Source organism: Rhinatrema bivittatum, chromosome 15, assembly GCF_901001135.1.
Source record: "Rhinatrema bivittatum chromosome 15, aRhiBiv1.1, whole genome shotgun sequence".
NCBI classification, from domain to species: domain Eukaryota; kingdom Metazoa; phylum Chordata; class Amphibia; order Gymnophiona; family Rhinatrematidae; genus Rhinatrema; species Rhinatrema bivittatum.
This window is the reverse complement of record NC_042629.1, coordinates 24428224-24442327: the sequence shown is the minus strand read 5'-3', so window position 1 is coordinate 24442327 and position 14104 is coordinate 24428224. Positions and strand designations below refer to the sequence as shown.

At 43.7% G+C, this 14104-nt stretch overlaps 1 protein-coding gene across 3 annotated transcripts in view; it reads right to left on the bottom strand.

Moving 5' to 3' along the window:
* Window positions 1–14104, bottom strand: part of CXADR (CXADR Ig-like cell adhesion molecule) — a 95455-nt gene that overhangs the window by 35408 nt on the left and 45943 nt on the right. For all 3 annotated transcript variants that reach the window (XM_029578850.1, XM_029578851.1, XM_029578849.1), the window contains exon 5: window positions 11823–11945. In XM_029578850.1, coding sequence (XP_029434710.1) covers window positions 11823–11945 — 123 coding nt within the window. The remainder of the gene's footprint in view (window positions 1–11822; window positions 11946–14104) is intronic.

Sequence of the window (14104 nt, the reverse complement as noted above, 5' to 3'; positions counted from 1 at the left end):
TCACTTGCAGGCTCAGTGCCAAAACTTCAAACACCCTCTCCCAATGAATTTCTAGCTTAAGGTCTTATGCATCCTTTAACGCAGTCATATTCACAACCAGAATGGTCTTATTAGTGCCAACAGAGACTAAAGCATCCACCTTCAGCAATACCAGCAGCTACAGGATATCCTCCGTGAGGGGATACAACTTTGCTATGGCTCTAGCCACTATTCCTGGTTCACCAGCTTCTTGATCCCTTTAAGGGAGAAGTAGAGGAAAAGCTTTTGGTGGCCCCCAGAGTCCAACCAACAACGGATCCACCCCTTCATTGTCAGACTTCTCCTGGACCACTCTAATACCCAGTTCCTTCTGAACATGGGAAATAAGGGGCCTCAACTTCTCCTTACGGAGCAGATGAAGCACCCATGGGTCACCTCTCTCCATTATCAGGACCTCTTACGGGTCAGCCATGTCCTTATCCCTGTCCTGATTGACAGCCGCCTTGAGATCTGCTGGGTCATTGTGATCCACCTCAAGAACATTTTCTAGGACATCCAGGTCCGAATCATCTGAGCCGCCAGGCCTCTCAGGATAGTTCAGGCCCAGCTGGTGAAGGAGGTCTCCTGATCCCCTGTCCAAGGAACCCCTCAGCCTCTTTGCAGCAGGATGAGATGGCTGACAAATGTTTTTATAGCCAGTGCTTTTCCTGGTTAAAAAGGCCTTATGCATAAGCAAGACAGTCTGAGGAAAATTCCATGTCACCCTCTCCCCTGTCTAGCCCAGAGCTCACATCTCCTCCCACAACTGGATCGCCGATCATAAGGGGGAAGGGAGTTCCTGGGAGTCTGTCACCTTCTGAGCTGTAGCTCTTCGCCTGCCTGACAGGCTGTTTAGACTCCTAGTATTGATTCTGACAGGGCTTTGGGAACCTGTGGCTCTCCTACCAGCCTTGTTCCCTCTGGAGGGTCTCTCCCCTCCAGAAATGATTCGTGGCATAATGCTTCTGCATTCAGCTGCCCCAAGCTAGGCCGCTGGCCTGACAGCGGTTTCTCGTATTCCGAAACCGCTGTCCGTGCCATCTTGTCTCCACATGGCCGGGCCTGCTGCAGAGGAACAGAAGCCACATGATCATGGTGCGCAGGAGAAGAGGGAGGGAACACTGCCCAATGAAGCTTCTGGCACACTGAGCAAACCAAAGCTTTCCCACCCTGGGAAATCGCTGTTGGAGCCATCTCGTCTCTACGGGCCGGGCTGCAGAGGAACAGAAGCCATGTGATCATGGCACCCAGGAGAGGAGAACACGGCCCAACTCAGCCTCTGGCTTTCCGAGCAGCCTAAAGCCACAAACAGAGGAGCTACACTGCTCCTTTCCCAGCCCGGGCCTGCCCAGTTGATTAAACCAGAAACAGACCAAGCCGTTGATGCTGAAAGAAAAATGTAACTTTTTTTTATTTTTTTTTTTTTAAAGAAACAGCAGCCACAGGAAAGGAAGAAATTCAAGCAAAAAAAGGAATACTTTCCTGCTGTTGGCAACACCTCCGAGGATGAGCCTTCAGGGGCTAAGAGGGGACCAGGACCCCTGGCTCTGCTGTGGGCTAAAGCTAATCAGGAACTGCAAAACCCCCACTCGCCCGGCTCAACCTGAGGGATGGCGCACAAATAAGTTTAACACCTCAGGTGGAGTCTTAATTTTTTTTTTTCTTCTTAACTGCAGGTTCGCACCTCTACCATCTACTGGACAGAATACTGAGGGGACTGCAGGTGGCACTTATGTAGCAGTACCTCAATGTTTTTAGTTCTCTGCCTCCATTTGCTTGTAGGGATGCAAAACCTATTTGTCTGGACTAATCTGGGGTGCGAATAGGAACATAGCGTTTATGGTTGTGACCATAAAATTCAATTTTAATCTCATCTCTCCAAATTATTTTCTTCTAGAATTTTGGAGGTTTCTCTATGTGCTGTTTGGCATATTGTAAGTGGGCTGTTTTGTGGCATTGGTGCAGCAATGGCTTTTTTTCTGGCAACTCTACCATGCAGCCTATTTTTGTTCTAGTATCTCCTTATTGTGCATGCTGAAACACCCATACCAGTTTCAGAGAAGCCTGTATTTTCAGTAGAAGATGCTTGTGGGTTTCTCTCTGCATCCCAACAAGTTTTTCTGGCAGTTTCTTTGTTGGTTTACCTGACCATGGCTTGGTATTAACAGAACCCATAATTTTCTACTTCTTGATCAGAGTTTGAACAGTACTGACTAGCATTTTCAAATCTTTGGATATCTTTTATATCCTTTTCCTGATTTATAAAGATGAACTACTTTTGCTCAAATCTTTTGACAGTTCTTTTGCTTTCCCTATGCTTCAGTAATCAAAGTAAGTGCAGCCCTGGATGAAATGCACAAGGGTTTCTCAAAAGCTAAGAAACTAATTGACTATTTATACAGACACTAACTGCAAGCAAACAAGGTACAGGTATGGATATCTACCATCTCAACCTGTGTGTCAACTTGAGTATACATTATCAGCCCAAACATTCAAGGGATGTAAACTTTTGAACAAGACCATTTTATTATTTCTCTATTCTGTGATGATAGTTTTAATTTTAAAAGTTAGAAATAACAGATGTGTTTTGTCTGATCACTCATGTTTTCTTAAAACGCGACATCTTACAAATGTGTGTATATGTGTACATACATACACATTTTGGTAAAAGCAATAATAAAAAGCAATGGTTATAACTGCAATATAAACAAAAGCAATAATTCTGATAAGCACACTGATTATACAAGACCACTTATGAGAATGGTCTGAAAAGAGAAAGAAACAAAACAGAGGACATTAGAAGGATATGCCTTTGGTGGTTGCATCTGCAAGCAATCAGATGAATTCCAGTTTCTCACTTGTCCCCACTTCAAGCAAGCACAGCAACTCTGGTTGTTTTCCACCGAGAGTAAGGTGGTGTCTCTCCAGAGATGAGAGCTCGATGTCGGTTCAAAGTCTCTTCCATCTGTTCTGCATTCCTTCCTCTGGCTTACTTTTATAGAGTATCAGCAAGATCTTACTAACACATACATGGCTCTTTTTTTTGTTGTCTGTTACAAGTGGGCCAACTCTGAAAGGACAGAACAGGGTCCCCAGAGGCTACATGTCTGCTTTTACTAGAGAAAATGTAGTTCCTCATTCTCTGACAACTGCTTCTAACAGAAAGAGTATCTTTAACTATGAGAGTTCAAAGCATTTCCTTATCTTTGGTCTGCAGGAAGGGTCCCAATAAGAAGGCACATGCATTTACAATAGGATTTCATTGTAATATGCTAAAAGCAGTTTCTATCACATTTGCAACTTTTCTGCTTGTTAGTGAGACTTCCCTTCTAAACAAGACACTAACTTTCTCTGAGCCCAGCAATACTGAGCAAACAAAATAGCTTAACTTTTTTCTGAATACAACAAGATTTGGTACTTCAATACTCATTTATGCTTAAGCAATGCACTTAACTGTTTCTCTGATGTGTATTTAAGCAAAAGCAGGCTTTTATTTATTTTAAGCATAACAGATTAATATACAGTGGTTTGCAAGTATTTGACCCCCCTTAAAAAGGGGGCAGATGTGTGGATTACAAATGATACTTATACAGATTATTCCAGATAGAATGTTTACTTTAAAAGCATACTGGTTTTCAACAAATTTTCAAAGTCACAATTCATTATTTCTCTGCAGTTTTTTTAAATAAAATACTGAAAAACGCTGCTTGCATAAGTATTCAACCCCTTCAGACTAGTACTTAGTAGAACCAACTAAGCTTTAAGTTTATTGGGGTAAGTTTATACTAGCTTTGCATACTGTTTGGAAGTGATTGTTGCCCATTCTTTCTGGCAGATTTGCTCTAGATTGGTTGGATGATGATTATGGACTGCAATTTTCAAATAGTGCCACAGATTCTCAATTGGACTGAGATCTGGACTTTGACATGACCATTGTAAAAAATTTACCTTTTTGTTGTTTAACCATTTCTGTATTGTTTTGAGCTTGTTTGGGATCATTGTCCTGCTGAAGTTTTGGTTTAGCAGACGGCAGGTTATCTTGCAGTATCTCCCTGTATATTGCACCATCCATTTGTCTTTCAATTTTATTTAACAAGATGCCAGTCCCCGCTGAGGAAAAGCATTCCCACAACATAAGAGCATAAGAACATAAGAAATTGCCATGCTGGGTCAGACCAAGGGTCCATCAAGCCCAGCATCCTGTTTCCAACAGAGGCCAAACCAGGCCACAAGAACCTGGCAATTACCCAAACACTAAGAAGATTCCATGCTACTGATGAAATTAATAACAGTGGCTATTCCCTAAGTAAACTTGATTAATAGCCATTAATGGACCTCCTCCAAGTACTTATCCAAACATTTTTTGAACCCAACTACACTAACCACATCCTCTGGCAACAAATTCCAGAGTTTTAAGCAGCGTTGAGTGAAAAATAATTTTCTACGATTAGTCTTAAATGTGCCACTTGCTAACTTCATGGAATGCCCCCTAGTCCTTCTATTATTCAAAAGTGTAAATAACAGAGTCACATCTACTTGTTCAAGACCTCTCATGATCTTAAAGACCTCTATCATATCCCCCCCCTCAGCCGTCTCTTCTCCAAGCTGAACAGCCGTAACCTCTTCAGCCTTTCCTCATAGGGGAGCTGTTCCATCCCCTTTAACATTTTGGTTGCCCTTCTCTGTACCTACTCCATCGCAACTATATCTTTTTTGAGATGCGGCGATCAGAATTGTACACAGTATTCAAGGTGCTGTCTCACCATGGAGCGATATAGAAGCATTATGACATTTTCCGTTTTATTAACCATTCCCTTCCTAATAATTCCTAACATTCTGTTTGCTTTTTTGACTGCTGCAACACACTGAGCCGACGATTTTAAAGTATTATCTACTACAGTGGTTCTCAACCTTTTTTCGGCCGGGACACACCTGACAGATGGTTCTCACATGCGTGACACACTGAACATGTGACCATCACGGGACAAAATGTAAATATACATTCTGCATCCTCAGGAACCACGTCGACCCCCAAAAATGGGTGCAGAGCAGAACTAGGGCATTACCCGTACGGCTCACCATACAAAAAAAAGATATTCTGGATCTGATGACACCTCAGTAAAAGCAAAGCAAACTCTCTTTACTGGCAAACACAATACCCCTCCTTATGAAAAGACAGTAATTAACCAGGCCCTAAACACTAATACACCTCCTATTGGGAAAACAGAGCAAGCCAAGCTGCTATAGATACCCACTTAGAAATAATTGTAAAACTATACTAATAAATGTTACAAAACAGCTGATGAACAGAATAACATCCAACAATTAAAAACTCATAAAAATTATTAAAAATTGTCTAAATATCAAAATATTTCAAAACAGCAGACACATCACATAACACCCAATAATTAAAATGGCAATCAATCAAGAAAAATAAACTTAAAAAGCCACCTTTACTTACCCTCTCTAGCAACTCTCCTACTCCTTTCCCTTGCAGACCAATAGCACTCACCAGAAGCAGCAGTGGCTGCTGAAGCTCTGTCCTCACAGTCCTCTTCCTTAGGGCCCACAACCAGTCACAACCAGTCTCTGTCTCACACAGACCAGTAACTTCCCTAACTAGTATCTCTTCCTCACACACACACCAGTCACCTCCCTGACCAGTCTCTGTCTCTCACACACACACACACCAGTCACCTCCCTGACCAGTCTCTCTCATTCACACACATGCTGTCACTTACATACAAGCTCACACATACTCTGTCACTTACAACCACACACACTGGCACTTATGCACCCATTGTACCACACACACAAGCTCTCACTCATGCACCCAAGCACCCATTCTACCACATACACACACACACTGCCACTCATGCAACCAGGCATGCATTCTAACACACACACAAAGCTGCCACTCACGCACCCAGGCATGCATTCCAACACACACACACACAAAGCTGCCACTCACGCACCCAGGCATGCATTCTAACACACACACACAAAGCTCCCACTCATGCACCCCCATTCTACAACAGGCACACAAGCTCTCACTCATGCACCCATTCTACAACAGGCACACAAGCTCTCACTCATGCACCCATTCTACAACAGGCACACAAGCTCTCACTCATGCACCCATTCTACAACAGGCACACAAGCTCTCACTCATGCACCCATTCTACAACAGGCACACAAGCTCTCACTCATGCACCCATTCTACAACAGGCACACAAGCTCTCACTCATGCACCCATTCTACAACAGGCACACAAGCTCTCACTCATGCACCCATTCTACAACAGGCACACAAGCTGTCACTCATGCACCCAGGCACCCATTCTACCACACACACACACAAGCTCTCACTCATGCACCCAAGCACCCATTCTACCACATACACACACACACTGCCACTCATGCAACCAGGCATGCATTCTAACACACACACAAAGCTGCCACTCACGCACCCAGGCATGCATTCCAACACACACACACACAAAGCTCCCACTCATGCACCCCCATTCTACAACAGGCACACAAGCTCTCACTCATGCACCCATTCTACAACAGGCACACAAGCTCTCACTCATGCACCCATTCTACAACAGGCACACAAGCTCTCACTCATGCACCCATTCTACAACAGGCACACAAGCTCTCACTCATGCACCCATTCTACAACAGGCACACAAGCTGTCACTCATGCACCCAGGCACCCATTCTACCACACACACACACACACACACACACAAGCTCTCACTCACGCACCCAGGCACCCATTCTACCACAGGCACACAAGCTCTCCCTCATGCACCCAGGCACCCATTCTACCACACACACACACAAGCTCTTACTCATGCACCCATTCTACCACACACACACACAAGCTCTCACTCATGCACCCAGGCACCCATTCTACCACACACACACACACACACACAAGCTCTCACTCATGCACCCAGGCACCCATTCTACCACACACACACACACACACACACACACACACAAGCTCTCACTCATGCACCCATTCTACAACAGGCACACAAGCTGTCACTCATGCACCCAGGCACCCATTCTACCACACACACACAAGCTCTCACTCACGCACCCAGGCACCCATTCTACCACACACACACACACACAAGCTCTCCCTCATGCACCCAGGCACCCATTCTACCACACACACACACACACACACACACAAGCTCTTACTCATGCACCCATTCTACAACAGGCACACAAGCTGTCACTCATGCACCCAGGCACCCATTCTACAACAGGCACACAAGCTCTCCCTCATGCACCCAGGCACCCATTCTACCACACACACACACACACAAGCTCTCCCTCATGCACCCAGGCACCCATTCTACCACACACACACACACACACACACACAAGCTCTTACTCATGCACCCATTCTACCACACACACACACACACAAGCTCTCACTCATGCACCCATTCTACAACAGGCACACAAGCTCTCACTCATGCACCCAGGCACCCATTCTACCACACACACACACAAGCTCTTACTCATGCACCCAGGCACCCATTCTACCACACACACACACACGCACACAAGCTCTCACTCATGCACCCAGGCACCCATTCTACCACAAGCACACAAGCTCACATGGAGCCTCTTCTCATTGTTTGGCCTCCACTTCTCAGCCACCTCTGGCCTGACCTCCCGCGGTACGCAACGTCTCTCCAGCCGCCTCCCGCAGTGTGCATGGTCTCTCCGCTCTTCAGCCACCGGCAGCGGCGCGCAGCATCTCTTTGTTCTTCGGCCCCGCCACTGGTGACGCACAGGTCTCTCTGCTCTTCAGCTGCCGGCGGCGCGCAGCGTCTCTTCCTTCTTCGGCCCCGCCGCTGGTGACGGCGCGCAGCGTCTCTTCGTTCTTCGCCCCGCTGACGTCGGCGCTCAGGTCTTTTTGTTCTTCGGCCCCGCTGGCGTTGGTGCGCAGCGTCTCTTCGTTCTTCGGCCGCGCTGGCGTTGGCGCGCAGCATCTCTTCATTCTTCGGCCCCGCCCCTAGGGAGAAGGGAAGCACAAGCGGGGCAGTGGAACACCGGGAGCCGCGACACACCTGCCGGAGCTTGGCGACACACTGGTGTGTCGCGACACACCGGTTGAGAACCACTGATCTACTATGATGCCTAGATCTTTTTCCTGGGTGGTAGCTCCTAATATGGAACCTAATATTGTGTAACTACAGCAAAGGTTATTTTTCCATATATGCAACACCTTGTACTTGTCCACATTAAATTTCATCTGCCATTTGGATGCCCAATCTTCCAGTCTTGCAAGGTCCTCCTGTAATGTATCACAGTCTGCTTGTGATTTAACTACTCTGAATAATTTTGTATCATCCGCAAATTTGATAACCTCACTCGTCGTATTCCTTTCCAGATCATTTATATATATATTGAAAAGCACCGGTCCAAGATCCCTGAGGCACTCCACTGTTTACCCTTTTCCCACTGAGAAAATTGACCATTTAATCCTACTCTCTGTTTCCTGTCTTTTAACCAGTTTGTAATCCATGAAAGGACATCGCCTCCTATCCCATGACTTTTTAGTTTTCGAAGAAACCTCTCATAAGAAACTAGAAAAGGACTTATACACAGGCAAAAGTCACCAGATAAAAATAAAGGTAAAGAACGCATATATGTTATCACACTTAATTTTTAAGTTAAAGAATTACAGTATATCGCATATATGGTTAGCCCATAAAGGGAATTTCAATACACACTACATAGCTTATAATATTTTGAATCATGTATCTGAACAACTTCGGCACCCTCTGTTTAAAGTAAAATCTATTTCAAATTTATTCATGTGCCTATATGTAAACTGTTGTGATGGTATATCACTAAACGACGGTATAGAAAAGTTTTTAAATAAATAAATGAGGGACTTTGTCAAACGCCTTCTGAAAATCCAAATACACTACATCTACTGGTTCACCTATATCCACATGTTTATTAACCCCTTCAAAAAAATGAAGCAGATTTGTTAGGTAAGACTTCCCTTGGGTAAATCCATGTTGACTGTGTTCCATTAAATCATGTCCTTCTATATGCTCTATGATTTTGATCTTTAGAATAGTTTCCACTATTTTTCCCGGCACAGAAGTCAGGCTCACTGGTCTATAGTTACCCGGATCACCCCTGGAGGCTTTTTTAAATATTGGGGTTACATTGGCCACCCTCCAGTCTTTAGGTACAATGGATGGTTTTAATGATAGGTTACAAATTTTAACTAATAGATCACAAATTTAATTTTTTAGTTCCTTCAGTACCCTAGGATGCATACCATCCGGTCCAGGTGATTTGCTACTTTTTAGTTTGTCATAATGGCCTACTACATCTTCCAGGTTCACAGTGATCTCGTTCAGTTCGTCTGACTCATCACCCCTGAAAACCATCTCCGGAACTGGTATCTCCCCAACATCCTCATTAGTAAACACAGAAGCAAAGAATTCATTTAGTCTTTCTGCAATGGCCTTATCTTCCCTAAGAGCCCCTTTAACCCCTCGGTCATCTAATGGTCCAACCAACTCCCTCACAGGTTTCTTGCTTTGGATATATTTAAAAACAATTTTGATTTTTTGCCTCTATGGCCAACTTCATTTCAAATTCTCTCTTCGCCTGTCTTATCAATGTTTTACACTTAACTTGACAATGCTTATGTTTTATCTTATTTTCTTCAGATGGATCCTTCTTCCAATTTTTGAAGGATTTTTTTTGGCTAAAATAGCCTCTTTCACCTCACTTTTTAACCATGACGGTAATCATTTTGCCTTCCTTCCACCTTTCTTCATGCGTGGAATACATACGGACTGTGCCTCTAGGATTGTATTTTTAAACAATGTCCAAGCCTGTTGAACACTTAACCTTTGCAGCTGCACCTTTCAGTTTTTTTTCTAACTATTTTCCTCATTTTATCAAAATTTCCCTTTTGAAAGTTTAGTGTTAGAGCTGCAGATTTACTTATTGTCCCCCTTTCAGTTATTAGTTTAAATTTGATCATGTTATGATCACTGTTGCCAAGTGGCCCCACCACCGTTACCTCTCTCACCGAATCCTGCGTTCCACTAACAATTAAATCTAAAATAGCTCCCTCGCTTGTTGGTTCCTGAACCAATTGCTCCATGAAGCAATCATTTATTACATTCAGGAACTTTAATGTCTCTAACAAGTCCTGATGTTACATTTACCCAGTCAATATTGGGGTAATTGAAGTCTCCCATTATTATTGCACTGCCAAATTGGTTTGCTTCCCTGATTTCTCTTAGCATTTCATCATCTGTCTGACCATTTTGGCCAGGTGGACGGTAGTATACTCCTATTACTATACTCTTACCCAACACACATGGGATTTCTACCCATATAGATTCCTACTGAGTATTTAGTCTCTTGTATGATCTTTATCTTGTTGGACTCTATACTCTCCCAGACATAAAGTGCCACACCTCCACCAGGTTGATCCTCCCTATCATTGCGATATAATTTGTACCCCGATATAGCACTGTCCCATTGGTTATCCTCCTTCCACCAAGTCTGTGATGCCAATTATGTCAATCTCATCATTTGCTGCTATACACTAACTCTCCCATCTTACTTCTTAAACTTCTGGCATTGTCTAACATGATGCTGCCACCCCCATACTTTACTGTTGGTATGGTGTTTGCTAATGAATGGGCTGTGTTAAGTTTGTATCATGCACAGCGTTTTAAATTTTGACCAAAAAGCTCCATTTTTGTCGCATCTGACCATATTTGAGCTGGGTCAGTCTTGCTTTCTGGCAAACTCCAGACGTGGTTTGATGTGCTTTTTCTTCAGTAACTGCTTCTTTCTAGCCACCCTCCTATGCATGCCAGTTTGTTTGCAGAGCTCTTGTTATGGTTGACTGGTGCACCTCCACGCCAGTCTCAGCCACTGAACTATATGCCTCCTTCAAAGTGATTGTTGGCCTCTCTGTAGCTTCCCTCACAATTCAACTTCTTGCTTTGATGCTGAGTTTTGAGGGATTGCCTTGTCTGGGCAGTATCTGGGTGGTATGATGCAGCTTCCCATTCCTCACAATTGAGCCAACAGTGCTCACTGAAATATCCAAACACTTGGATATGATTTTGTAGCCTTTTCCCATCTTGTGCATATCTATAACTATCTTTAAATTTCTTTAGAAAGCTCTTTGGTCTTCATTTTCACAGCTTACCTTCAGATTCATAGTCTGACCAATAGGGGGGGGGGGGGGGTGTCGTCTCTTATCCAGGAAAGCTGACCTGTTTTAAGGATTCACAGGTAGAGGCCAATTGTTATGGCACTATCTTTTGTCTGTGCAGACTTGGAGCTTCCATAGTACAGGGGTTGAATACTTATGCAAGCAGCATTTTTCAGTTTATTTTACAAAAAATGCAGAGAATTAATGAATGACTAAAAATGTACGTTGTTTGCAACAAAAATACTGTTGAACAATCTGTGTAACTGTCATTTGTAATTCATACAAATCTGCTGACTTAAGGGGGGGGGGGTGTCAAATATTTTTGCAAGCCACTGTATATCACTTGACAGCATCCATTTTATGTAGGGCACTAGCTACTATCCATCACATCTAGATGTTTTACGATCCACTGTGCCTAAATATTCTAATACCAAGGTAAACTCACTAGCAGATTTAAAGAGAAAAGGCAAAGAATAGTATGCTAAGTTTGTCATTCATCTTTTTGTATTTCTGAGCAGAAGTCATTTCCAGTTTTATAATCACAAAAAATAAATAAATAAATTACTTACGGGGAACAACGTTTAGCATCAGAAAGCACTCATCAGTGCCTACTCTGTTCTGAACCGAGCATCTGTAAGTACCAGAGTACTCCTGAGAAGCATTCTTCATAGTAAGAACACCGCTGCTTAAATCTAAGTATTGAAGGATAAAAACATTAACATTTTTCATTCAAATGGAATTTTATTGGTTTTCCACCCTTCAGGCACTTCAAAGCGGATTACATTCAGATACTTTAGGCATTTCCCTGTACTCAGTGGGCTCACAATCTAAGTTTGTACCTGAGGCAAAGGAGGGTGAAGGGACTTGGCCAAGATCACATGGAGCGGCAGCTGGATTTGAACCCTGGTTTGTAGCCTGCTGCTCTAAGCACTAGGATGCTCCTCTAACTCCAGTGTAAATTTGGGCAGAAACCTCTGCTCAGTCAGTACAAAATTATAAAAAAAAAAGTTGGCCAATATTTAATCCGGAAAGGAAATGAAAACCAAAAACAAACAGTTTGAGAATAATTACTTTGGCTATCCAAAAGCTGCCCTCCCTTTTTCTGGCTAAAAAGGTACAGGTCAGGGAAACACCACATTTATTGTAGCTTCAAAATCTATATAATTATTGTGAACGGAAAAAAAGTACCTGTAGAAAAAAGCAGGTGCAGATGTCTGGGTACTTTCTCCCCATGGGAAAAATTTTTAAAACCGGGGCAAAGCCCATGGATAAAAGTACCTGCAGACTTTGCATCAAGATTAACAGTTCTGAAAATTGCCCAGCGGATCAGAAGCATTCATGCAGTCACCTACAAGGTCTGCTGTGGGACTCCACGAAGAGCTCGGGAAACCAACACTGCTATTGCTATTATTGCCTAATTCCAGCTGCATAACGAGAGAGATAAAGCAATTTGCCTAGTATTACCTACATCTCACTAATTTTTCCTGACTTATAGTTCAGAATTTTATGGAACTGTGCATCCTTTACAAATTACCACCTTACTCAGTCTGAGTCTTGCAGCTAGGCAGCAATTTGCGCTTAACTGAAGCAGAACCAGTGCAGATCACAGGCGTTGCATAATTTTAGGGTTCCAAGAGCGGGAGAGTCTGCTTGTCAAGTGGCAGCATAAAGGGTGGGAATTATAGCACAGCAGTTCCTTGGAGGGGCGGTAATAGGCAATATGTGGCGTGGTAGCAGGTAGTTTCAAGTACAACAGGATGGAGAAGATAGTGGCCTGCAGATATTTCTAATCTCTCTCCCTTGTGACTCCACAAATTTAAATTTCAAGCAACATTTAAGTGCAAACCAATAAGATAAACCAATACGTTTTTCTGGCAATCCTATTCTAGGTTTCTGTGTAGGATACTAAATAGCATTACACTTTTTCAAGGCTTTTTCCCCAACCCTCAATGGTATTCTCAGTGACTAATCTGAAGCTCTAGCGTGCATTTATTTTTCTTGTTCAATGCGATCTGTTGTACACTCTGTGTGCAAGCTGGGGAGTTTCAAGTGACCAGAATGTCCCTGGATTCTATATACTAAGGGCTGGATTTTAAAAGATTTACGCGCGCAGAGTGGCTTACGCGCACTGGGCCTATTTTATAAAGCCCCGGGGCTTTACTAAAAGGGCGGTCTGGGGGCGGGGCCAAGGCCTCCGGCACAGCAGCCATTTGCTGCTGTGTTGGAGGATTGCGTGCCGGCAGGCTACCGGTGCAGGCAGGTGCAAAACATGACAAAGTTAGGTTAGTTTAGGGGGAGGGAACGGGGGAAGCCCGCAGGTGTTGGCACGCGCAAGGTGCACTAGTGTGCACCCCCTTGCGTGTGCAGACTCCCAATTTTATAATATGTGCATGCATGTTATAAAAATCGGGCATACATGCATCTGAAAATCTACCTGTTCTGGTTCACATAAAACATCCGTGTTTTATTTATCCAGGCAGCTAAACTTTCCCCCCCAATCAGTCCTCATGACAAAGATTCTGTAAGTCTGAAATTGTTTATTGTACAAGTAAACTTTTACTTACAATTGTGGCACTTCAGACGCAAGCCCCAGGCAAGAATCTTTGGTAACTTGAATTATGACAGGAGAAGGGAGTTTCTTGTGTTGCAGGACTTAGTTATTGTAGAGGTGGGAAGGATGAGGGGAATATGAGGTTGATTTATCCATAGAAGATGGCAATAAGAGGGAAGGTGAAACCCAATCCGTTTCAGGGGGTAACACACAGAGCACACAGCTACTCAGAGGCAAGCATGGATCAACTGACACTCGTCGAGAGCTGCCAAAAGTAACACCTCCACAGGCTAGAGGCAG